At 43.6% G+C, this 24,038-nt stretch overlaps 1 protein-coding gene across 3 annotated transcripts; it reads left to right on the top strand.

The window, feature by feature from the left end:
• The first annotated feature begins 1,702 nt into the window (after window positions 1-1,702).
• Window positions 1,703-22,704, top strand: sgk3 (serum/glucocorticoid regulated kinase family member 3). Of its 3 annotated transcripts, XM_021324977.2 has the most exons (18): window positions 1,703-1,983; window positions 2,352-2,443; window positions 8,349-8,542; window positions 8,691-8,774; window positions 8,923-8,995; window positions 9,097-9,172; window positions 10,503-10,578; window positions 10,804-10,853; window positions 10,967-11,024; window positions 12,766-12,849; window positions 12,950-13,081; window positions 13,492-13,604; window positions 15,425-15,461; window positions 15,794-15,880; window positions 16,002-16,097; window positions 16,224-16,379; window positions 21,470-21,559; window positions 21,871-22,704. In XM_021324977.2, exons 3-18 carry the CDS (start codon window positions 8,465-8,467, stop codon window positions 22,039-22,041), a joined length of 1,461 nt encoding a protein of 486 aa, XP_021180652.1. In that variant the 5' UTR covers window positions 1,703-1,983; window positions 2,352-2,443; window positions 8,349-8,464; the 3' UTR covers window positions 22,042-22,704. The 3 variants fall into 3 exon arrangements, with proteins under 3 accessions (XP_021180652.1, XP_012735070.1, XP_021180648.1); XM_012879616.3 differs by lacking the exon at window positions 2,352-2,443 and having other exon boundaries at window positions 8,352-8,542; XM_021324973.2 differs by lacking the exon at window positions 2,352-2,443.
• Window positions 22,705-24,038: the final 1,334 nt, after the last annotated feature.

Genomic DNA, 24,038 nt, shown 5'->3' with positions numbered 1-24,038 from the left:
TAGAAATTAACTTTTTTAGCAGGACTACTTGAACAGAATTAAAAGTTTACACATTTGACTCCTTTTGGGTCCTCAGGGAGCACTGGCCCTCCCAAAAGAGACACCAATAAGAAGCCTTAGTCATGATATGACGGTTAACAGGGAAAAATAGCAACATTTAGGATCAGTAGGACAATCTTCAGATTGAACAGATGGGAGAAAAAGCAAAAACTCCACAAAATAAATACATCTAATATATCTATATTAGATGGGTATGGGAAAGGCTATATCAACTTTAGTTTTACAGTTGTTAATTGTAGCTCCTTTGTTTGTTTGTTAGTAATGCAATAGTTTAAACTATTTTATTGAAGCTACAACTTAAATTCAGTTAGCCCATTTTGGGTGGCTGTCCTGTTAGAAGATGAACTTCTATTCTAGAATTAAAAAAATAACCAGTTTTCTTCCAGACATTCTTGCTGCTGTCTAGCCATCAACTCTGATCGACTTACCCATCCCTGCTGAAAACAACTGTCCCCAACCATGCTGCTGCCACCATCATGTCTTACTGTGTGGATGTTTTTTTTTTCAATGTGATGTGCAACATTGGTCCTTCTCCACACAATGTTAACAATGTTTAATCATTCACATGTTTGTGGTGTCCGCTACATCAGTGTTCCCCAATCCTGTACCTCGAAAATGAAAAAGATTCGACAATTTCAACTGTCTTCAAATGACAATTTCATTTACAAATCACACTTTTGCTTAATTTAAGGAGCCACAGCCAGGCCTGATTCCTGCCAGCCCACTAAAATCTAGGAATCACTTAAATAGAACCTGGATGACAACAAGAGATAGGCTAAAGGATCTCTAAAGGTGAAACATCTTATCCCGATCAAAAGTAGTTCAAGAATGGCAAAAATAAATAAATAAACAAAACAAAATAGATAATTAACTAAAAACATGACAAAAAAGATTTGGAGCTCATCAGCAAAGAAAACACCACTAGAAACATACAGGTGGTGGTGAGTCATTATGAAAAAGGTTGATTGCTGTAATGCAATGCAACAAGCATTTTTTTTTTCATACTGATTATTGAGAAATCAATTCACAACATATGTCATTCCAAGGCATTTTACAAAGCCAATTCTATGAAATCATACAGATGGATAGGCTAAAAAGTTTTATATCTGAGGAGACCCAGCAGATTGCATTGAGTCATCGATTGGCAGCATTCACTCCTCCTGAATTAGCATAACCACAGTGGACAGTCACTTGTGTTGTGTTGTTGTCTTTGCAGCAAGAGCATGCGTGTAGCGACTGTGGTGAGGTAAAACCTCCCTTTACCAGGAAGAAACCTTCGGCAGAAGCATATAAATAATTTCTGATATGTAATTTTTAAAATTAAATGCAAATAAAAACAGATGCGCTGTTGTTGTCTTTCAGATTAATGCTCTATTTTTAAGGGTTATACTTGCCTAATTTCGAAAACAAATTACTTCAGGTGTGACGTATTCTGGACCTATTTAAATATGCAAAATCTACAAAAGCAGGACCTGAATGCACAAATACTATTGTACGCATACTTTGCCTGAATGGATCAGTCCTGGTATTATTAATTAATTAATTTATTTATTTATTCTGGCTTTATTTTGAAAAGCGCTGACCGGAAGTGCAGCGGCCACCCGGTTTCGTAGGCGGGTCGGAGCCGCGCGCCGCGCTCCCGTGACGAATTTCTCTGGAACTTTTGTGCGGCAGGAAAAGCCCGATGTTTCCTGCTTCCCTCACTCGTGAGGCGTTCAGGGCCGGCGGCCGAAAACACGCTTTCGGTCTGAAAGTCCTTTAGGAGGGGGGGCGGCGGCCGGGCGGGAGGGGGCTTTCGCCTCGCGTCTAACGGAAGAAAAGAAAGAAGAAAAAAAAAATGTCACCTGTTCGGACATTTTAAACGGCCGCAGTTTAAGGAAACATCCCCGCTGGAAGTGAGCGCAGCATCCAGATACTGTAAAGGTACGTGATGTTCACGTTCAACAGTTCCTCCCCCCACACACTGCCTGCGCTGGGCTGTCGGAGCGGAGTTTGTGGCTTAACTCGTTCACAGGGAACGTGTCCTAACGCGAGCCTGGATGTTTTAATGGCACTCCAAGCAGCCCGGTAACTTCGACGTGTCTCGTTACGTGACAACACGGGAGTGTTTAACCGGCCTCGGAGAGCCTTGAAGCGGCGGACTTGGCTGCTTCGCTGCCTAGCTCGCTTTGACAGCCCTCCGAGGCTCAGCTGGGATTTTCACAGCTTGTTAGAGCCTGTTGAATCTCTCATCTTCTGCATGTCTTCATTTTTCTCTCTCTGTGTCTGTCTCTGTGTGTGTGTGTGGTCAGCTCCTCCCTACTCCAGCTCATTTTTCCCTCCTCCGGGCTCTGCCGGAGAGACTTTTCCCTTCAAACACGTGATCCGTGTTTAGATTTTAAAGGTAAGCACAGGAGAAAGTGGGGTGGGAAAAACCCTGCCAAACAGGTACAGTAGGAGCTGATTGCTTACAAAGAATATGAGAAGAGTTCAAGCTCAGTCAAACTGGATGGATAGATTCATTTTCTTTTTGCCATTTTTTGGAGACTCAACATTGAATAAGCCCATTCTGAGTGTCCAAAAATAAAATAAAAAAATAAAATATATCTTACCTGCTCCACAAAATATGAGCGTGCAATATTTTAGTTAAACAAATTAGTCCGGTTGTCTGAAAGGAAATGGATGTGTAAATAATTGTAGATCCAAAACTTAAAAAGGGTTTTGCATTATTAAAAGTGCAAATTGTCTTTGGCTCCATGGAAAGGAGGGGGGAGAAAAAAAAGTCTCTTTGCAGCAATAAGAGCCGTTCTTTCTTTCAGAACTCTTGCCAATGTTAATGATAAAATGAAAGACGGGTTTCGGTGCACCAATGTCTGCATTTGAGTTAAAGTTGTTGGATGGATGTGGTCGTATGTACTACAGAATTACAGAGAAGGTAAAAAGTGTTGTTGTTCAACGAGGAAAACGTCGTTCCCCGGCTAACAGTGTCAATTGTGAGAAGATCTTAACTTGTTTTTGATTTTAATTCCGTAACATCTGGAATCATTTTTGCTCTAATTGAAAAAATCATCCTTGAACTGCAGTTTGGGGACAACATTTCTGTCCGGGGTCTCGAAGAGGTTTTCTCCCAGGAATTGCCTGTAATTTGCTTTATCCGTTTTCCTATCAAATCCTACCAGCACCACTACAGAGGAATGCCTTCCCTGTAGCGTGATGCTGCCACCATGTTTAACTATTGGGCCGGTGTATTTAGGGGGATGTGCTAGTTTTGTCCCATGCCTCATATATGTATGGCTGGACGGTAATTCAATAACGATATATATTGATCGATAGACGTGTGGTGCGATAGAAAAAGGGTCAAAAAAATGTTCAATAGATCGGTTTTCCTTCGTTTGGCATTCTAGCCTATCATGTAGGTTAATGTTACAGTCCTCCCAACCAATCACAACGCAGACTCAGGATTGCTCCGCCCCCCCAAACCCCGCCCCCTTCAAAGAGTTCAGAGAGCATGCGTTCTTTTTTTTTTTCGATGAATAAAGGGTTGAGTTTGAATTTAGTTTGTTTGTTCCTTATCTAGAGATTAGTTGGCATAAAATGGCAAGGACTACATTTAAAATGCATGTTTTGAATTTTCTGATAATTATCGATATCGATCAATATGATATGATTTATTTCTCTAAGCAGGGCTGGGCGATTAATCGATTAATTCAAATTTACAAAAATTTTTTTTCAATTTTATTTTTGGGAAATCTGGATTTTATTTTCCCATTGCACTCATTGGGCTTCCGTGAAGAGAATAACATACAATATTGAATTTATTATTATTTTACTTTATTTTTAGGAAAATATATTGACAAAATATTGTAAGGATGAAACCTTTTTTTTCTAAATTTACTTATTTACTTTTTTTAAGTTAGTTTGAAGTGTTTCACAGCTTTATTTAGTTGCACTTTGAATTCAGGTCAACTCCTTGGTAAAAAGCTTGACTTTTTGGTTTTTAAGGTTTTAAAAGAATTTCTTTTTGTGAAACAAAAAGGGGGAAACATTTATTCATCGCATTTGATATAATAAAATCAGAGGTTTTATGTTTAACCCATATCGCCCAGCCCTACGTATAAGTAACAAAAGTAATAAAAAAAGACTCTTCTCTTGAATATGTGTCACTTAAAAGCTACTTTTTCTATATTTTTGTTGTTATTTACAAGATATTAGAGACCTGCCTTTTCACTGCTTATTCCTTGATGTTAACAGATGGTTGTTGGAGGAAGAGGAAGGTTGAATCCAAGTTATATTTAATGGCTAACTTATTAACATACCTGTTGTGGTCTTACTAAAAGGAAAAAAAATATTTTAAAACACCAAGCAGTCTTCTTATCTTTATTATCCCAGAAAAAAGACTAATCTGACCACGATCGGTCAGTAAATGAAATCAGTCAACCACATTGATTTGTTCTTAGAAGAGCAGGCTATCAGAAGTTTAACACAATATTTGAATGAACTTAAGTCAGAACTTTAACCCTAAGTAAAATTTTGAGATGTTAAAAGAAAAACGCTAAAAACTTTCCCTTGGGTTTAGTAAAAGTTTTCCTATAATTAGATGTAAAATCAAAGGAGAAGGTAATTGATCTTCCTCGGCTTGCACGCTCACTGCTGTGTTTATCCGCAGCCACACGCCCCGCCTGGCTCTCGTGTCAGGCCTCGCACACCACGGACGCTTTTTTTTTTTGGTTTTTCACAAATTCCTCGACATGTGCGATACTGAACCGCACGATGGGAGAGAAGTTAACGTCTCCGTAGGGCATTCTGTGGTGCGCTCGGCGCTAGCGCAGCTCGTTTTGATCCTCTGTGCGTTTCGCCAGGAGTTAACTCATGCTGAGCATGGACGGGCTGTAAGGAATGTGGTTACAACGACCTGATCCGCTTCCTGTTCGTCCTTCGTTGTCCCTCCAGCGACTAGCTTTTAATTGTCGCGGGCCGTACCCACGTGTTCAGAGCCTTGCTCACCATGAAAACAGGAGCAGACTGTTTCTTTTTAAAGTGCGTACAAGCCTCCGTAGCACAAATGTCAGAGTTTTGTATGACACAGAAAAAAAAGGCCTTGGCTCGTCCACTTCTGCTGAACCGCTGCCCTGACCAGAACTTCTGCAAGCCTTGCTCAAGCACCGGGGCAGCTTTCTAGGAAGGGTGTTTTAGGTCTCAGCGGTCTGTCGCTATTGTCTTCACCAACGTGACTCAGAGTGAAACTAAAGCAGCATTTTCTCACAGCGGCGAAAGACACGGCAACACTTCTGGATGAAGAGGCCTGCTTTGTGCCGGCAGGAAGACATTTACCTGCAGGATTTTGTTCAGGAGCAACATGCAGAGAGAGGGAGAGAGGGGCAGAGAGTGTATACACAAAGGTTTTCCGTGTGCAAACAGAAGGGAGCTGTTTTTTTTTTTCTTAGACAAAAACTACTAAACAAACTGGGCTGACCTCACTGACATCAGACAATGGGCAAGTCAGCACGGCAGACAAAAGGCTTTGTTGTAACCCAGACGTTGTATAACCCCCCCCCCCCCCCCCCCCCCCCCCCCCCCGGAGGATGTGCTGCTCCGTTCAGCGTTCGGCTCCGCTGCTGCACGCTGCCTAAAATCTCTTTGGACATCTTCCGCCGTCAAACAACCAACCCCTCCCTCAATTATGCATATTTTTAACGCTGCTTTAGCTTTTTTCAATGAATCGCTCTGGTTTTAAAGCCCTCCATCATCCGGAAAGATGAACTTGCTGCAGGGGCAGCAGGTCCCGCTTTACCCTGTGACTGTAAACCCGTCCCAGTCTACCGTGTGACCCTGTGACGTCCCGGCTAACCCTGTGGCGGTAAACCCGTCCCGGATTACCGTGTGACCCTGTGGCGTCCCGGCTAACCTTGTGACGGTAAACCCGTCCCGGATTACCGTGTGACCCTGTGACATCCCGGCTAACCTTGTGACTGTAAACCCGTCCCAATTAACCGTGTGACCCTGTGACATCCTGGCTAACCTTGTGACTGTAAACCCGTCCCAATTAACCGTATGACCCTGTGACGTCCCGGTTACTCTGTGGCGGTAAATCCGTCCCAATTAACCGTGTGACCCTGTGGCGTCCCGGCTAACCTTGTGACTGTAAACCCGTCCCACTTAACCGTGTGACCCTGTGACGTCCCGGATTACTCTGTGGCGGTAAATCCGTCCCGAATAAACCGTGTGACCCTGTGGCGTCCCGGCTAACCTTGTGACTGTAAACCCGTCCCAATTAACCGTGTGACCCTGTGACATCCCGGCTAACCTTGTGACTGTAAACCCGTCCCAATTAACCGTGTGACCCTGTGACGTCCCGAATTACCCTGTGGCGGTAAACCCGTCCCGATTTACCCTCACAGCATGATCCTGCCATTGCCATGTTTCACAGCGGGTTAGGGTGTATTTAGGCCTTCACAGCGAAGCCGTGTCTATTCTGCCGTTCAACTCGCACGCGGCTGGACTCCAGCCTCTGTTTAATAAACGTGATGGAGCGGCGTCTGATTAAAACAAAGGGCCGTACGGAACAAAAGGCGTGCGAGTGTCCTAGCAAAGCTCTGCATTTGTGTTTAACCTTTCAACAACAAACCAGAGTGCGACAGCCTGCTTGTATGAGAGGCGTGTGGGCGATTGATAGCAGAGCGGGTGAATGAATGCGGAGGAAGGGTTTTCAGGAATGGACTCTTAACCTCTCCTCTCTGCAATATGCAACACGGGGGGGACAGACCGTCACTGTGCATTAGTAGTTAGTTAGTTAAATGTTTGCCCGCCATAACGAGGCTCACCGACTCATCTGTCGCCACCGTTGTGCTCTCGTGTTTTCTCATGTTGGGTCTGCTAGTTAAGGTTATTGATAATTATAAACAAGTTCATTGGCCATTTTATGCTGTTGCTTAATGACCTATTTTTAGATACAGAACACACAAATGCTGAATTAAAACTCAACCCTTAAAACGTTTAACGTTGAACTTTTCATTGACCCCTTTTTTCTATAATCAATATGTGTCTATCGATTGATATATATCGTTATTGAATTATTGTCCTGCCCTAAGTAAAGGTAAACCTTAGGCAACTGGCCGATACTTATAGAAAACAAATGTTTATAGAAATGGTAGAGGTGTAAGTCACCAGCTTTGTCACAATATGGTGTTATATTGATTTATTTGGATGACGGTACGATATTTGCGGATATAACAAACTGTTACGATTTCCAATCGATATGATGCAATATTATCTGCCCATCTGACACATTTACATTGATGTCAACTCACAAAAAACAAATATGATTTGACCATTTTATTTCTAAGCCCTTAAAGGTATCAGGCATTTAAATAAAAACATTCTTCTCATTTAAAAATAATAATATATCACTACAGTCTTATGCGTGAATATCAAAATAAAGGCGTATCTTAAAAATTATATTTTCATTTTGCATTAATTGTATCGTTAATCATTTAATCGATACATCGTTGTGGATTGATGTGTTGTTACACCCCTAATTAACGGTGCTTTTAAGGAGTAAATGTTTAGCATCTTATTTAGTGGAGTAGCTCCCAGCTTGGAGCTGGAGTCCTCTCACTTAAAGGGCCGGCGCTTTTATATAGATCGGCTCTGTTCGTGGTGCGAGCAGGCAGAACCTCAGCAAGCTTGTTTGACTAACTGGGAAAGAAATGGATAAATTAGATTTTACCTCGTCGGGTTTAAGGAAGGGTTAGATTTTGAAACGGTGTTTCACTGAGCGCCGTTCAGCCAGAGCCATAAAATGTCCCGTTTGCCACAAATTCAGGTAAGACGTGTGGTTGGTCCCGCTAAATGGAAACTGATCCTTACAGATCTTTAGTAATTGACTGAGTTTGAGTTCTGTTTGGGTGTTTTTTAGCAACAAAAGAATTGGAAAAATTCTCAGTTTTTAGACGCTCAAAGCTGTCAACGAAAGACTTTAACGTTTGTGACAGTGTGAAGTGGCAAAATGCTGTTTTAAGACGCAACATAAGGGATCATTTGCTTCTCAAAACTAGAAAAAAAAAACTAGACAGTGCAGGGATGTGCATGTAGCAGCACAGCGGCTACTTTTTTCTCTGTTATGTGTGCCCTTTGTGTGATTAAAAGATGAAGCAAAACTAATTGCAGCTAAAGGTTCTTGTTTTTTAAAAGCACACGCTAGACTGTGGGAGTGGACAGACACAACAGGCTGACATACTCAGTAGATCAGACCAACACCGGTTTCAGTTCCTGCATTTCAGAGTGGTCTATTCTCTTTTTCTTCTGTGCAGCAGAGTCCCAGCATGGCGATTGGCCGCTTGCACACTTGAAGCCGTACCCGGGGGAGCTCATTACTTTAAGACTCGGTGCCTCTGAACGCTGACAGACACCTCCCCCCCCCTCCAAGATGGAGGAGCAGTCCAGCTTCCCCAATGTCAGCATACCCTGCCACAATGAGCAGAGGGACAAGAAGAAGCGTTACACAGTGCGTTGCCTCCATTCACACGTCTGTTTTTGTTTTGTTTTTGTGAACTTGGCAAATGTCAGAGTGGGTCTTTAAAGTCTCACAGTTTGGAAACGGCATGATCAAAGTTTTGGTGTGACTCTCTACCACGTACTTTTGTTTCCTTCAGGTTTACAAGGTGATGGTGTCCGTTGGACGACACGAGTGGTTCGTCTTCAGGCGATACGCAGAGTTCGATAAACTCTATAACACAGTGAGTCCAGTTTCGGCTTCACAAATAAATCGAGATTTCATTCTTTAATTTATACGTGTGCATGGCACAATAAGAACAGGGCTGCTGAACGCACCCTTTCTGTTAATTTTTTTGTTTAAACCCTTTTACGTTTTTCTTTCTGACTCAGTTAAGAAAACAGTTTCCAACTATGAACTTGAAAATTCCAGCAAAACGGATATTCGGGGACAATTTTGACCCGGGTAGGTGTCTGCTGCTATGCCCGCCAAAGTAAAAGCTCTGATAATTATCACGTTGATGCATTTTGTCCCTGTTCTGTTTCACATATGCATCCAAACTGCAGAATTCATCAAGCAACGAAGAGCGGGGCTACACGAGTTCATTAAGAAGATCGTCTCAAATCCTCAGCTTTCCAGCCAGTGAGTGTTGCTGCAAATACGCTGGAGGAAATGCCAGTTTGATGATAATTATTGTTTCTGCGGGTGGATTTGTTGTGATGTGGAGAGATGGAACACCAGCTAAAAATTCAGAAAAAAAAACATAAAAGGAGAAATGTGTCTCATTAAGAGAAATTCTGAATGGAGTCGATCAATTACAGATTCTCTTGACATTAATCTGTTTCTTACATCGTTCTTTTATGCACGTTTTGAAATATCGTGTAAGAGGTTGATGGAAAATAATTGTTCCAATTTCACAAAAGAAGGCTTTTATGGTTGCTTGAGGTGGTTTTTGGATTTTGTGGAAAAACATAGTTAATATGCAAAACAGGAAATGGAAACACATTTGCAGAATAAGGTCTGACGTAGCAAACATTTATCTCAGATGACTGATCAGCTTCCCGGACGTCTTCCCGGATATTCGCATAAAATCGCATTTCTTTCTCTACGTCTCCAGACCACATGTAACATCGCTAATACTAGTCGACATGACAGAACAATTACAACTTGTCCGATAGCAACACATTCCTGAAAACCTCTCCATTTGTTTTTTTAGATGTGTGATCCATGCTAGTTTACAACCTCTACTTCCTGTTTATTACATCAACGTCTGACGATATTACGCTTTGCGTAGCCTGGTTTAATTCGTCCCAAACCAGTAGGTGGAAACACGGCTAATTCACATTTTGTTTTTTGCGTCATTTTAAAAGTTCGGTCAAAATTCACAGTTAGGCGGAAACATTGCGAGGAGGTGGCGGCTTTGAGAAAGGAGAAAAAGTTTAAAGGAGACAGAAAGCTGGTGGATCAGCCCACCCAGCGCTCTTCTTTTTTCTTTTACTTTACAGATCATTTAGTTTTTACTTATCTGAGACTTTCGTTGTTTGTGTTTAATATTCCCTGGGTTTGTTTTGTTTGACAGTTTTTTTTTTTTTTCTTCAATTAAAATAAAAACAGGCGTAGAGGCAAAATCCCTCATGAGATGTTTGGTGACAAAAAAGTACAAAAACCTCTCGTCATCAAAGATTGCTGCGACAAATACTACATTTTTCTGCAGATATTTATTGCACTAGTTGACATGCAGACTAGTTTCTAACGCTGGAGTGGATTGTTGGGTGATATTCGCTCTGCACATTAAAATTAATCTGCAATGCAAAAAGTTACAAGTTCAGAGCAAATGTTTCTGTCCTCCCGAGTGGATTTGATTGGAAATCCTTTGATACATTTCTTCAACCAACATTTATTGGTGTTGTAAAAATATTCAGCTCTGCTTTGTCTAAAGATAGTTACTGATGTTTTTTATGAAACATTACAGTCCAGATGTGAGGAGTTTTCTTCTAATGGAGAAGGCTCACCAACTTTCAGATGCCTCTGAGGATGAGGACGATAAAGTAAGTACGACTCTAAGGACCATTTTTCATTTTTTATTGTCTTTTTTTTTTAACTGCTGAAATGCAGCTGGTGAACAGATGTGTGAAACAGGCCATGTTTGGTGTTTATTACATCCTGATTAGCCTGGATGTGCTCTAAATGTGCAGCTACATGCCTCAGCTTTCTTTCTCGGCTAGTTGTGTCCTGGTGGTTAATCTAGATAATGTTTATCTGGGTTTCAACAGAACAGCTCTACCTCCAGAAACATTAACCTGGGACCCTCTGGAAATCCACAGTACGTTTCCCTGCTTACCTTACTCTGTCTGTCCTGATATTTATACTAAACATTTAAAGTAGAGACAGACGTTTTCATCTTGCTAACTTTAATGTTGTATCTCTCTCTTTCAGGGCAAAGCCAACAGACTTTGACTTTTTAAGAGTTATAGGAAAGGGGAGTTTTGGAAAGGTATGGGAACCCTGCAGTACTACGACACATGCAGTTCCTCTCATTAGTTGTCACACACCTTGAACTTTTTTTTTTAACAATGTCACACATTGAAACCTAAAACCTCTGTGTGTGTGTTTTATTGGAGTATATTGTGGTAGACAAACCCAAATTAAAGTGCAATATAATTAATGCATATTTTTTAATTTTTTTACAAACAGAAATATGAAAATTGTGCTTTGCAAATCAATCCAGCACAATTAACTCTGACACCCCTAAATGTAACCCAGTGGGGCCAACTGCTTTAAGAAGGAGTTACATAATTAGTAAATGCAGCAAAGTTAGAAAATACTGAAATCTCATATACCCCTAAATACTTCAACCCATTTACTTGAAAAGCCACATAAGTTGTAAACAGATGGTTCACAAGAGTTTTGAGAAAGAAAATCTGAAACACAGCGTTGCCTATACTATACTCCTTTTACTCTGAAATCCCTAAATATGGGCTATAGTTACCCCAAGACGTCCCCTAACTAGTAAACAGAATTCAAAAATCTTAGATTCATTGAAAAAACTTAATTTGTTGACACGACAACGTCCTAATTACGATCTCATTTTACAATGCAACAGTATAAACGGGAAAACGGTGTAATTCCCACTCCACGCCACTAGTAGTGCTCTGTTCTTTGAAACTCAATACACACACGTGTACTGCCTAAAAGCTAATCAACCTTCTAGATTTCCTATGGACAAACAATGAAGTTCAACTTTTGCTTAAGGTGACTTTGAATTATAGCCGTGCACAGTTGCGGTTACTTTCAGCAGAGTCGGTAGCCAAAACTGCCCCGCTATCCGCCACTTCTTCTGTGGTTTTTAAAATTGTAGGCAGCTGTAATCTTGTGCCTGTGTGCATTAATTTCTACTGATTTCTGACATACAGCGCATTAGCCTGGGATTCCCTGCCAGGGAGGTTTTTGAACCATCGCACTCGGGAAAACTCCCATTTTTAAACTGTGCTGTCGTAAGAACAAACATTTGGCGTTGTCGTGTAAACGAACGGTAAAAAGCACGTTGCGTAAACGGGGCCTTAGTCAACTTCCCTAACTCTGATACCCCTGAGTAAAATCCAGTTAAACTAAAAAAAAAAAAGTTTACTGAAAACTTAAAAAGTCACCCCATTATTAAACTGAGTGAATTCTAAAGACGGTTGCAGTTTTTTGTTTTTATCTATTTTTACCGTATAATTTGAAACATGTAGAGTAATATTATATATCAACCCCTTTTACTCTGGTACCCCTGAATGACATCCAGTTAAACATCCAGCTAATTAATACACGTCTGAATTGTGAAGGCATTTACTTAAAATCCAATTATTGTAACGTGCATCTCTGTTCAGACCCCTTTCAGTCTGGTACCTCTAAATAAAAACCAGAGCGAAAAGAAAACGTTTAATTTTGCTTTCACTTTAGTTAGTCCATATAATCACAATAAAATACCCTGATAATGTGGTTTTAACGAGACAACATGGAACAGTTCAATAGTTGTTCAATTATACAAATTGCTTTAGTAGAAATCTTTGGAGACATCGGTCTGTGTTTTAAGTTGGTTTGAATGAAAGCTGTCTGTGTTTTGTGTGCTAGGGAACAACTTCAGTTTTAGTTCTGCATGTGTTGGCCTTTCCATTCAGGAAGTGAGAGTCTCTTCGGGAATTACTCTGTTTACTTCTCGGCGCAACTAACAAGCTTCGTTTTCCTCACGACAGGTTTTCCTCGCCAAACGAAAACACGACGGAAAGTATTACGCAGTCAAAGTCTTACAGAAAAAAGTCATCCTCAACAGAAAAGAGGTAACTTTCCAAATCAGGCGACGTCCTCGCATGGTATGAGTGGTGTCGGTCGGTCATGCCGGTCTGTGTCGTAACCTTCCTAAATGATTCCTCCGATCAGCAAAAACACATCATGGCCGAGCGCAACGTGCTGCTGAAGAATGTGAAACACCCCTTTCTGGTCGGGCTTCACTATTCCTTTCAGACCACAGACAAGTTGTACTTCGTCTTGGATTTCGTCAACGGAGGAGAAGTGAGTCGTTTCAGTAAAGGTTTGGTGTGGGTGGGGGGGGCTCACACTGACTCACATGACTCAGCTGTGGAATGAAGTAACACGGGATAGAAATACTCAGCAGCTTTGATTAAAATAACCTCGGGGCGGTGCTTTTGCTGCTCCAAACATCTGCGTGTGTGTGACATTCCTCTTAGAAATTGCACTATTACTCAGAGCAAAGTGTGACTTCCTCTGGAGGTCGAGTGTGAATCGCAGCCTTCTTATAGCCGCCGACTGTGACTGTGACTAACGGCAGAATGACTGGCTCTGGCCCGACGTCTCTTCACACACCGTATCAAAACGCTGCATTTTTAAATCTAAGTAAAGAAAATGTACGTGTGCTGCTGCGTCTTCAGAAAAAAAAACTCACTGGGACGTTCTCGTTTCAGCTTTTCTTTCACCTCCAAAGAGAGCGGACCTTTCCGGAGTCCAGAGCCAAGTTCTACATTGCTGAAATGGCAAGTGCGCTCGGATATCTGCACTCTCTCAACATTGTTTACAGGTACGCCGGACAACGCCGTGTTTACGGTCAAGGTTTTAGTGGCAAAATGACTCGTTGAACGCTTTTACTTCCTGTCGTGTTTCAATAAAAGGCAGAACTCAGTTAGTTCTTTGGGAGTTTGTGTAAAAGAGCAACGCAAGTTAGTGTTTAGTAGAGTTTTACTAAAAAAACAGAATCTGAAAAGTCTAGCACGCATTGGCATTTTGCCCCACTTGGATACATCTAGATAAAAATCCAGTGCAACCAATTGCCTCTTGGTCTAAATCCAGCTGTTTTGTGAAGGCCTCAGAGGTTTGTTCGAGAACATTAGTGAACAAGTGGCAAAATGAAGACCAAGACAGGCAGACAGGTTGGGGAGAAAGTTGCGGCGATACTTTTTTTAGGTCATAAAACGATATCCTAAGTTGTGAACGTCTCCCAGCATCTGACCATGCAGACATTATGGTACACTGCAGACCAGGGGAGGAAATGATTAATCAGAGAGCAGGCCCCAACTCTGGATCCACAGCTCAGGTAGGAAATTCTGTTTACAGCAAGACTATTAGGGGCGCCGTTCCCACTGCAGGCAAACGTGGCCCAAATCCAATTTTTTCTTCCTTATGTGGTCCTGAACCCAATTCGTATCTGATCTTTGTAAATGTGACTCCACCAAGGTGGATTTAATGCGACTTTGACGTCACTTCATGTCGATATTGTCACAACTTTTGCCCTGTTAGCAGCTGGAGGGGATAGAAGTTAGCATTAGCAAAGCAGGCGGCAGCTGTCTGCCACAGAGCTGCTCAGTGGAGGGACAGCGAGATGTTAGACCTCAGGAAAACTTCTACTCAACACGCCTCGTATAGAAACAGTTTGGATGAGGGACGTAGCACCCGGGCAAACGTGCTACAAGGTTTGTGCACAATCCTGCACACGGAGGACTTTGCAGTGCAGAAGAGGTTTTTCATTCTTTGCAATGGTAATCTGTCCACGCTGCAAAACGATAAAAATGATTGTGACGAATGTCCTGACTTTGGAGTCGAGATGAGAAGCGCTGATGTTTATGAAAAGTGTTCTGAAGTTATGAATGAACTCTGTCTCTGTGAAGCTGTTAAAATCCCTGCCCCACCAGTCCCGGTTGTGTCTGTGCAGCCAAAACTTTGTAAAATGCCAGACTTTCGCTTTCTTTTTTATTTCCCCCTCAGCGCCCGCTCACACAATAAATGGCTTCTGTTGGAAACTTTAATCCATAAAACCAGTTTCTTCCATGTTTGCTGGACCAAAGCAGGCTGTGTGAAGTCATTCATAATTTTATTTTGCGCATTCCGGTCAGTTTGGAGCCACAATCAGTTCACACTGGAGTCAGATATAGGCAGTATTTTAAAAGTAATGTCAACAACCTGACAAAAAATATGGAAAAAATGGAACTGAGCAATAAGACCTGCAGCGTGAATGTCTTGCATACTAAAAATCTGGCCTTTATGGTGGACTAGCAACGCTTTGAAATCGCATAAATTAGATATTAGAAACTAGCTCTAAATTTGGTTCACACAGATTAAAACTGAATACATGTAAAGAGTTGATCATCTAATATTTGAAAAATGCACGATGCCCCGCTGGACCAGGGAACACACAAGGGGGAGCAAGCGCTGGGTGTGGTTTGGGCTACTAGAACAAGGTAGATAGATGCTAAATAAGCTAACTTAATGCTAAGCTAATAAGTTAGCCATATTAGTTAGCCGGCCTCTGTGAGTGACACAAGTCTCAGGAAACGTTACTGCTAATCAAAAACGTGCTAAAACAACAAAACAACTGTTTATGTTTTGTTTTGTTTTTTATTCCAGAGACCTAAAGCCAGAAAATATCCTGCTTGACAATGAGGTGAGCGACCATACTTGTTTAAAATTTTTCATTTGAACCCTGAATACTCACTGAAACGGCGCTCCATCCTCTCCTTTTCTGTCGGACAACCTGGGTTTCTGGGAATAATGTGCACCCGACGTTGTAATGTCCTGTTCCAGCTGGTCGTGATGCATGTGATTGGATTAGGTCTCACTGTGTCCTGCTTGTCCTGTGTGGGACCGGTGAATTCAGACAGACCGAGCTACATCGCTGCCAGCATTCCTGGCAACAATGGAGGCCCCAGTGTCCGGGGATAATGAGGTGCCTGTGTGGCACGTTCCCCTAAAAATGTCCACGTCTTGTCTTTGAAGGGACACATCGTGCTGACCGACTTTGGATTGTGCAAGGAGGGCATTTCCCAGACGGATACCACCTCCACGTTTTGTGGAACTCCTGAGGTAGAATGCCCAGTGTTCGCTATATTCACGGCAGCCTTTATGTTGGACTCTATCCATTAAAATGTAGTAAATTAAAGCAAAATATCAAAGTTAATGTTACATTTATGTTTTTGTTCTCCAGTATTTGGCTCCAGAAGTCCTGAGGAAGCAGCCGTACGATAACACCGTGGACTGGTGGTGTCTGGGATCTGTGCTGTATGAAATGCTCTTCGGCTTGGTGAGTTTCCCTCCCAGAGCTTTCCATCATTTAAATTTGAAATCCCTAAACTTCTCAAACCGCTGAATCATCGCACTGAGTCACAGACGAGCTAAAGCTGTTCGTTTTTTTCTTTTCATGCCCTAGCCGCCATTTTACAGCAGAGACACACATGAGATGTATGACAACATTCTCCACAAACCTCTAGCAATGCGTGCCGGAGCCTCCAGCATAGCCTGGTCTCTCCTTCAGGGTCTGCTGGAGAAAGATCGCAGACACAGACTGGGCTCCAGAGACGACTTTGTGAGTTTGTTACCTACGATTCCTTTCTGTCTAAACTCTTCCACGTTTTTTTTTTTTTTCCATCCTACAACAACAATCTTCAGTGTGTCGTTCTGGTAATTTATGTGACAGATCCACACAAGGTGGGTGGGCCGTTTTTTGAAAAAATTATCTGTGATTTACAGATTTCCGTCACGCCATGCCACCGCTTTCAGTTCTCTTAAATCTGATACCCTAAAATAAAATGCAATCTTTTACAGTCGCCTATCTAAGCAAATATCAGACAGGTCAGATTTAGGGTAGACGATCAGTACAGTACTTAAGTACAATTTTGAAGGATCTGTACTTTACTCGAGTATAATTTTTGGGGAGTACTCATGACTTTACTCAAGTACATCTGAGAGGTAAATATTGTACTCTTTACTCCGCTACATTTCTATCCACAACTGTGAGTAAAAAAAAAAAAAATCTTCTAAAAAAATAAAATAAAATAAAAAAATCTCCGTCCGTCCGTCCGTTGTCTTCCGCTTATCCGGGGTCGGGTCGCGGGGGTAGCAGCTTCAGTAGGGAGGCCCAGACGTCCCTCTCCCCAGCCACTTGGGCCAGCTCCTCAGGAGGAATCCCAAGGCGTTCCCAGGCCAGCCGGGAGACATAGTCCCTCCAGCGTGTCCTGGGTCTTCCCCTGGGTCTCCTCCCGGTGGGACGTGCCCGGAACACCTCTCCAGGGAGGCGTCCAGGAGGCATCCTGACCAGATGCCCGAGCCACCTCAACTGGCTCCTCTCGACGTGGAGGAGCAGCGGCTCTACTCTGAGTCCTCCCCGGATGACTGAGCTCCTCACCCTATCTCTAAGGGAGAGCCCAGACACACTACGGAGAAAACTCATTTCAGCCGCTTGTATCCGGGATCTCGTTCTTTCGGTCACGACCCAAAGCTCGTGACCATAGATGAGGGTAGGAACGTAGATCGACCGGTAAATCGAGAGCTTCGCCTTTTGGCTCAGCTCTCTCTTCACCACAACGGATCGGTACAGCGCCCGCTTCACAGCAGACGCTGCACCAATCCGCCTGTCGATCTCCCGCTCCATCTTCCCCTCATTCGTGAACAAGACCCCAAGATACTTGAACTCCTCCACTAGGGGCAGGACATCCTCCCCAACCCGGAGAAGGCACTCTACCCTTTTCCGGTTCAAGACCATGGTCTCGGATTTGGAGGCACTGATTTTCATCCCGGCCGCTTCGCACTCGGCTGCGAACCGCTCCAGTGAGTGCTGTAGATCACGCCCTGATGAAGCCAATAGGACCACGTCATCCGCGAATAGCAGAGACGCAATCCTAAGGCCACCAAAGCGGATCCCCTCAACACCTTGGCTGCGCCTAGAAATTCTGTCCATAAAAGTTATGAACAGAATCGGTGACAAAGGGCAGCCTTGGCGGAGTCCAACTCTCACCGGAAACGAGTCCGACTTACTGCCGGCAATGCGGACCAGACTCTGACACCGGTCGTACAGAGACCTGACAGCCCTTATTAAAGGGTCCGGTACTCCATACTCCCGGAGTACCCCCCACAGGATCCCCCGGGGGACACGGTCGAATGCCTTCTCCAGATCCACAAAGCACATGTAGACTGGTTGGGCAAACTCCCATGCCCCCTCAAGAATCCTGCTGAGGGTGTAGAGCTTGTCCAGTGTTCCACGGCCAGGACGAAAACCACACTGCTCTTCCTGAATCCGAGATTCGACTATCCGACGGACCCTCCTTTCCAGAACCCCTGAATAGACCTTACCAGGGAGGCTTAAGAGTGTGATTCCTCTGTAGTTGGAACACACCCTCCGGTCCCCCTTTTTAAATAGGGGGACCACCACCCCAGTCTGCCAATCCAGGGGAACTGCCCCCGATGTCCACGCAATGTTGCAGAGCCGCGTTAACCAACACAGCCCCACAACATCCAGAGCCTTAAGGTACTCAGGGCGAATCTCATCCACCCCCGGAGCCTTGCCACCGAGGAGCTTTTTAACAACCTCGGCAACCTCAGCACCAGAGATGGGAGAACCCGACCCAGAGTCCTCAGGCTCTGCTTCCTCAATGGAAGACGTGTTGGTGGGATTAAGGAGGTCTTCGAAGTATTCCGCCCACCGACGCACGACGTCCCGAGTCGAGGTCAGCAGCACACCACCCCCACTGTAAACAGTGTTGGTACTGCACTGCTTCCCCCTCCTGAGACGCCGGATGGTGGACCAGAATCGCTTCGAAGCCGTACGGAAGTCTTTCTCCATGGCCTCTCCGAACTCTTCCCACGCCCGAGTTTTTGCCTCGGCGACCAGCCGAGCCGCCTGCCGCTTCGACTGCCGGTACACATCAGCTGCTTCCGGAGTCCCACAGGCCAAAAAAGCCCGGTAGGACTCCTTCTTCAGCTTGACGGCTTCCCTCACCGCTGGTGTCCACCAGCGGGTTCGAGGGTTGCCGCCACGACATGCACCGACAACCTTGCGGCCACAGCTCCGACTAGCCGCCTCAGCAATAGAGGCGTGGAACATGGTCCATTCAGACTCAATGTCCCCCGCCTCCCTCGGGACGTGTTTAAAGTTCTCCCGGAGGTGGGAGTTAAAGCTCCGCCTCACAGGGGACTCCGCCAGACGTTCCCAGCAAACCCTCACAGTACGTTTGGGCCTGCCCGGTCGGACCGGCTTCCTCCCCCGCCATCGGAGCCAACTCACCACCAGGTAGTGGTCGGTGGAGAGCTCCGCCCCTCTCTTCACCCGAGTGTCCAAGACATGTGGCCGCAGGTCAGATGAAACGACAACAAAGTCGATCATTGAACTGCGACCTAGGGTGTCCTGGTGCCAAGAGCACATATGGACACCCTTATGCTTGAACATGGTGTTTGTGATGGACAATCCATGACGAGCACAGAAGTCCAACAACAAAACACCACTCGAGTTCAGATCAGGTGGGCCATTCCTCCCAACCACGCCCCTCCAGGTCCCACTGTCATTGCCCACGTGAGCGTTGAAGTCCCCCAGCAAAACGAGGGAGTCCCCAGGAGGGGCACTCTCCAGTACCCCTTCCAAGGACTCCAAAAAGGGTGGGTAATCTGAACTGCTGTTTGGCGCATAAGCGCAAACAACAGTCAGAACCCGTCCCCCCACACGGATGCGGAGGGAGGCCACCCTCTCGTTCACCGGGGAAAACCCCAACGTGCAGGCACCGAGATGGGGGGCAACAAGTATGCCAACCCCAGCTCGGCGCCTCTCACCATGGGCAACTCCAGAGTGGAAGAATGTCCAGCCCCTCTCAAGGAGACTGGTTCCGGAGCCAGAGCGGTGCGTCGAGGTGAGTCCGACTATCTCTAGTCGGAACCTCTCAACCTCGCGCACAAGCTCAGGCTCCTTCCCCACCAGAGAGGTGACATTCCACGTCCCAAGAGCCAGCTTCTGCAGCCGAGGATCGGAACGCCAAGGTCCCCGCCCTCCACTGCTACCCGTTACACATTGCACCCGACCCCTTTGGCCCCTCCGATAGGTGGTGAGCCCATCGGAAGGGGGACCCATGTCGCCTCTTCGGGCTGAGCCCGGCCGGGCTCCATGGGCAAAAGCCCGGCCACCAGACGCTCGCCAACGTGCCCCACCTCCAGGCCTGGCTCCAGAGTGGGGCCCCGGTGACCCGCGTCCGGGCGAGGGAACACGAGGTCCAACAATTGTACTCATCATAAGGGGAGTTTTGGGCTGCGCTTTGTCTGGTCCCTCACCTAGGACCTGTCTGCCTTGGGTGACCCTGCTAGGGGCTTAAAGCCCCTGACAGCATAGCTCCTAGGATCACTGGGACACTCAAACCCCTCCACCACGGTAAGGTGGCAGCCCAGGGAGGGGATAAAAAAAATCTCGGAAACCTTTAATTTGTTGTTTCCCTCTCAAACGTGATTGGATTGTGCAGGCGGCAAGGCGCCACTGATTGGGACAGCCCATCAGCAATCCCATTCAGCTTTCCGCCGAAATCAACTCCATGGTCAGATTTATTAGACAAGAGACGAACAATGGATGAAGACGCCGCAGTTCCATCCCGGGAATGTGTCAACCCGTGGCCCCACCTCGCCCGACTATTTCAATTTTCGGAACAATTGAATGATAGTTTTTGCTTCAAGTGTTTGCTGTGTTTACCCAAACAGAACTTCATCACTGCCTACAAAAATTAAGCCGAGCATTTGGTTTGATGTTCTTTAGTATGCGGTGTGTTTAACACAGGTTCAAATGTGGGTGCAAAAAATCCATTCAAACTCTAGCAGAGGTTTGTCAGAGTGTTGCCATTGTGCTACTGCCTTGTGAGAAATGTTAAATAAAGCAACATGGTAAAAAGATTAAATGACTTGGTTTTACTTTCAATTCCTTTTACATTCTCCAAGGTATTAACATTAACATTTTTCATAACTCGATGTGTAGGACATTTATGTACATAACTGTAAGCACTGTGGCAGTAGTAATGCAAAATGTACTCTTGATACTCAAGTACTTTTAAAAACAAGTACTTCAGTACTTTTACTTAAGTAGACATCTGACTGCAGTACTTTTACTTGTACTGTACTTTTACTCAAGTAATGAAGCTGTGTACTCTGTCCGCCTCTGTATATATATATATATATATATATATATATATATATATATATATATATATATATATATATATATATATATATATATATATATATATATAATTTCTTTTTTTATTTAAATCTTTTTACCGGCCTGGATAAGTCTAGAAAATTTAAATAGAGTATAGAAATATCTTGGGGATAAAAGTTGTAAACATCCATCCGCCTACCCACAAGTCCTTTTATCCATGCGACGTCCTTCCTTCCTTCCTTTTTTCTGTTCCTATCTTCCTCCTGTCCTTCATTTGGTGCTTATTTTCCGTCCTTCATTCCTTTGTTCCTTCAACCCTCACATCCTTCCCTCCATCATCCGGGCCTTATGCTCTTTTATATTTCTACCAAATAGAATAAAGAGACAGATCGGTTTGGAAAACCATGGGGCTTTGACAGGATAAACGTGTAGGAACCCTTTGGAAATAAAGAAAATGTTTGATGTGTTTTTTTTTTTTTGTTTTTTTTGTTTTTCAGAATGAGATCAAAACCCACAGTTTCTTCTTATCCATCAACTGGGATGATCTTGAGCAGAAGAAGATTCCTGCCCCATTTAAACCTGTTGTGGTAAATATTTAGTTTCTTCCAGTAATTCAAACCTCTTCATAGCTGCCTTGACTGGCTCCTGTGGTACTTTTATTCAACTTTAAAGGAAAGGACACCTGGTTCCCTCATTTTGCTGCGCTTATAAGTGTAATTTAACACATTATTTAGCGTTTTTCCTGTTAATTAATTAAAAGAATGCAATTTTACATTTTGCAAGCTAATAAATGTCGTTTTGCTCTATTTTCAAGACACCGTTGTCTGCTATCTTTATGGTTGTACTTACAGTTCTGCAGTTTTAAATGTTAAATTAATTTTTTCTTATGTTTTGACAGAGCTCATCGTGTGACATCGCAAACTTTGACCCCGAGTTCACAGAGGAGACGGTTCCCAACTCCATCTGCTGGACAACAGAGCAGTCCGTCGTCAACGCCAGCGTTATGGAGGCCGACGATGCCTTTCTGGGCTTCTCATACGCCCCGCCTTCTGACGACTCATTCCAATAAATCGCCCCCATTGGGGGGTGGAGGGGGTCCTCTTTTGCCTTAACCATTGTAACATATTTGTGACTAAAGGGAAAAAGTTTAAAACAAAGGGGTTTATTTGTTCTGTGAAGCCAAAGCAAGCGACGGAGAATGACCGGCACTTAAAACAGATTTTGATTGGAAGAAAGTCTTTATATTTTACCTGTTGTGTATTTATATAAATATGTATAACAGATGCTATATTTTAGAAGTAAGCTAATGTGCTCGCTGGTAATGTGATTTCAGGTCTATTTTTTTTCTTCTAAAAATGAGCCTTAAAATCATCCCTGGAAAAAAAAAAAATCAAGAAGCAGGCGTTTGAAAACTTGAACAGTTCACTGTGCTCACAAAGACACCATTTTAACTGGTAGACGCTGTCGTGTTTGTCCATGTTCTTATCGTTAAAAAAAAAATAGACACGTTTGTTTGTAGGTTCTTCTTGGAAACCAGGGGATTAAGCATCTTGGACCATAGGTCCTACTAGTTCAGTTGCCTAACAGTCTCGTTTTTTCTTTTATACCGGAATATTATTTTTCATATTATTTGCTTCAACACGTTGGTTCATATTAATTAAAGATTCACAATGCTTGCCTTCAACTCGCCTGTATTTCTGCTGTAATGATTAAAAAAAAAGAGACAAAGGCAGAGAGGTCACACTGCATTCCTTATTTGTATTTTAATTGTTTCTGTTGTAATAATATCTAGTGTGTGATGTTGCAACTCAGATTCAAAAAGTGTTTACAAAGATGGCAGTTTCCCCATGCTTACTGCTTTTTTTACATTTAGGATGTCACTTTTTTCAGTGTAGTGAAAGTGGTGGTTGCTTTGTGGTTTGAGCGGGGCGCATCCTGGTGAGGCTGCAAGTTCCCTGGTTCGAATCCCACAGACTGCCACTCTGGGTCCCTGAGCAAGACGCTTAGCCCCAGGTGTCACACGGCGGCAGATCACTGCTCCCAAACAGATGGGTTAAATGCTGAGAACAAATTTCATTTTAATTTACATAGTTCATCCAACGTCCTCTGCTTATCCACGATCAGGGGCCCGGAGCAACAGGTCCAGGAGAGAAACCCAGACCCTCTCCTGCGACATACTCCAGCTCATTCTGCGGACCAGAGGAGCTATATAGTCATTCCAGCAAGTTGTGGTTATTCTCTGTGGTCTCCTCCCAGTGGGACGTGCATGGAAAATGTCTAAAGGAAGGCTTTCAAAGGGCATCCTGATCAAGAAAGTTATTTTGGCCGCTTGTGTCTGGGATCTAACATCAGGTCACGAAGTTACAATGACAAAGATAAGAATTATTATTAAAAAGGGACATCCTAATGTGAGTCTGTTATGTCATGTTCTGGTGCAGACTTGTGGAGCAGAGCTACTTTAACATCCAGTACCTATATCTGATTTACATAAATAAGACGGTCCATCTTTCCTCCTGCTTCTAGTTTGACACTTGATTAAAGGGCCGCTTCCCAAATGTATGTAAACAGGCAGAATTATTGGACACTAATCACACTATAAAACATGGCTTCTGCTTACTGAAATATTTATTTAATTTGTAAAAACTCAATAAACTAAATGATAAAAAAAATTACTTTAGGGTGTTCTTTAGATATGAGACAACCTGAACTACAACACCAAAACAGTCCAAACTTGGACAGAGTTTTTCCTAGATAATGACAGATATTATACATGGTTTGATATTTAGGAAACTTTTGCCCAATTTGTGAAACGTCCAAAAATATTTTAAGGTGTTCTCTCTTTAGAGAGAGAGAGAGAGGGGTCCAGCTTGAAAACAGCAGTGAAAGAAAATGAAAGCCTCCCTACTGAGATGGAGGAAAGGTGAGATAAAAACTAACAATCTCTGGAAAGAGGAATCTCAAGTAAATGGAAAAAAATTTAACAACTACATTTTTTTCTTTTGTTGTTGTGACAGGGGCTTCAAATGAAAATAAGGATAGAAATGGAGAAACCGAGCTGTGAACTTC

Source organism: Fundulus heteroclitus, chromosome 21 (genome assembly GCF_011125445.2).
Source record: "Fundulus heteroclitus isolate FHET01 chromosome 21, MU-UCD_Fhet_4.1, whole genome shotgun sequence".
Lineage (NCBI taxonomy): Eukaryota > Metazoa > Chordata > Actinopteri > Cyprinodontiformes > Fundulidae > Fundulus > Fundulus heteroclitus.
This window is presented reverse-complemented; position numbering and strand designations above follow the sequence as displayed.

Bases quoted from the DNA above. Each gene is read 5' to 3' on its own strand.
- sgk3 (XM_012879616.3), top strand. From the start codon at position 8,465: ATGGAGGAGCAGTCCAGCTTCCCCAATGTCAGCATACCCTGCCACAAT. The intron at 11,025-12,765 runs GTATGGGAACCC...TCCTCACGACAG, and splicing joins GAAAGGGGAGTTTTGGAAAG to GTTTTCCTCGCCAAACGAAA. The intron at 21,560-21,870 runs GTAAATATTTAG...ATGTTTTGACAG, and splicing joins CCCCATTTAAACCTGTTGTG to AGCTCATCGTGTGACATCGC.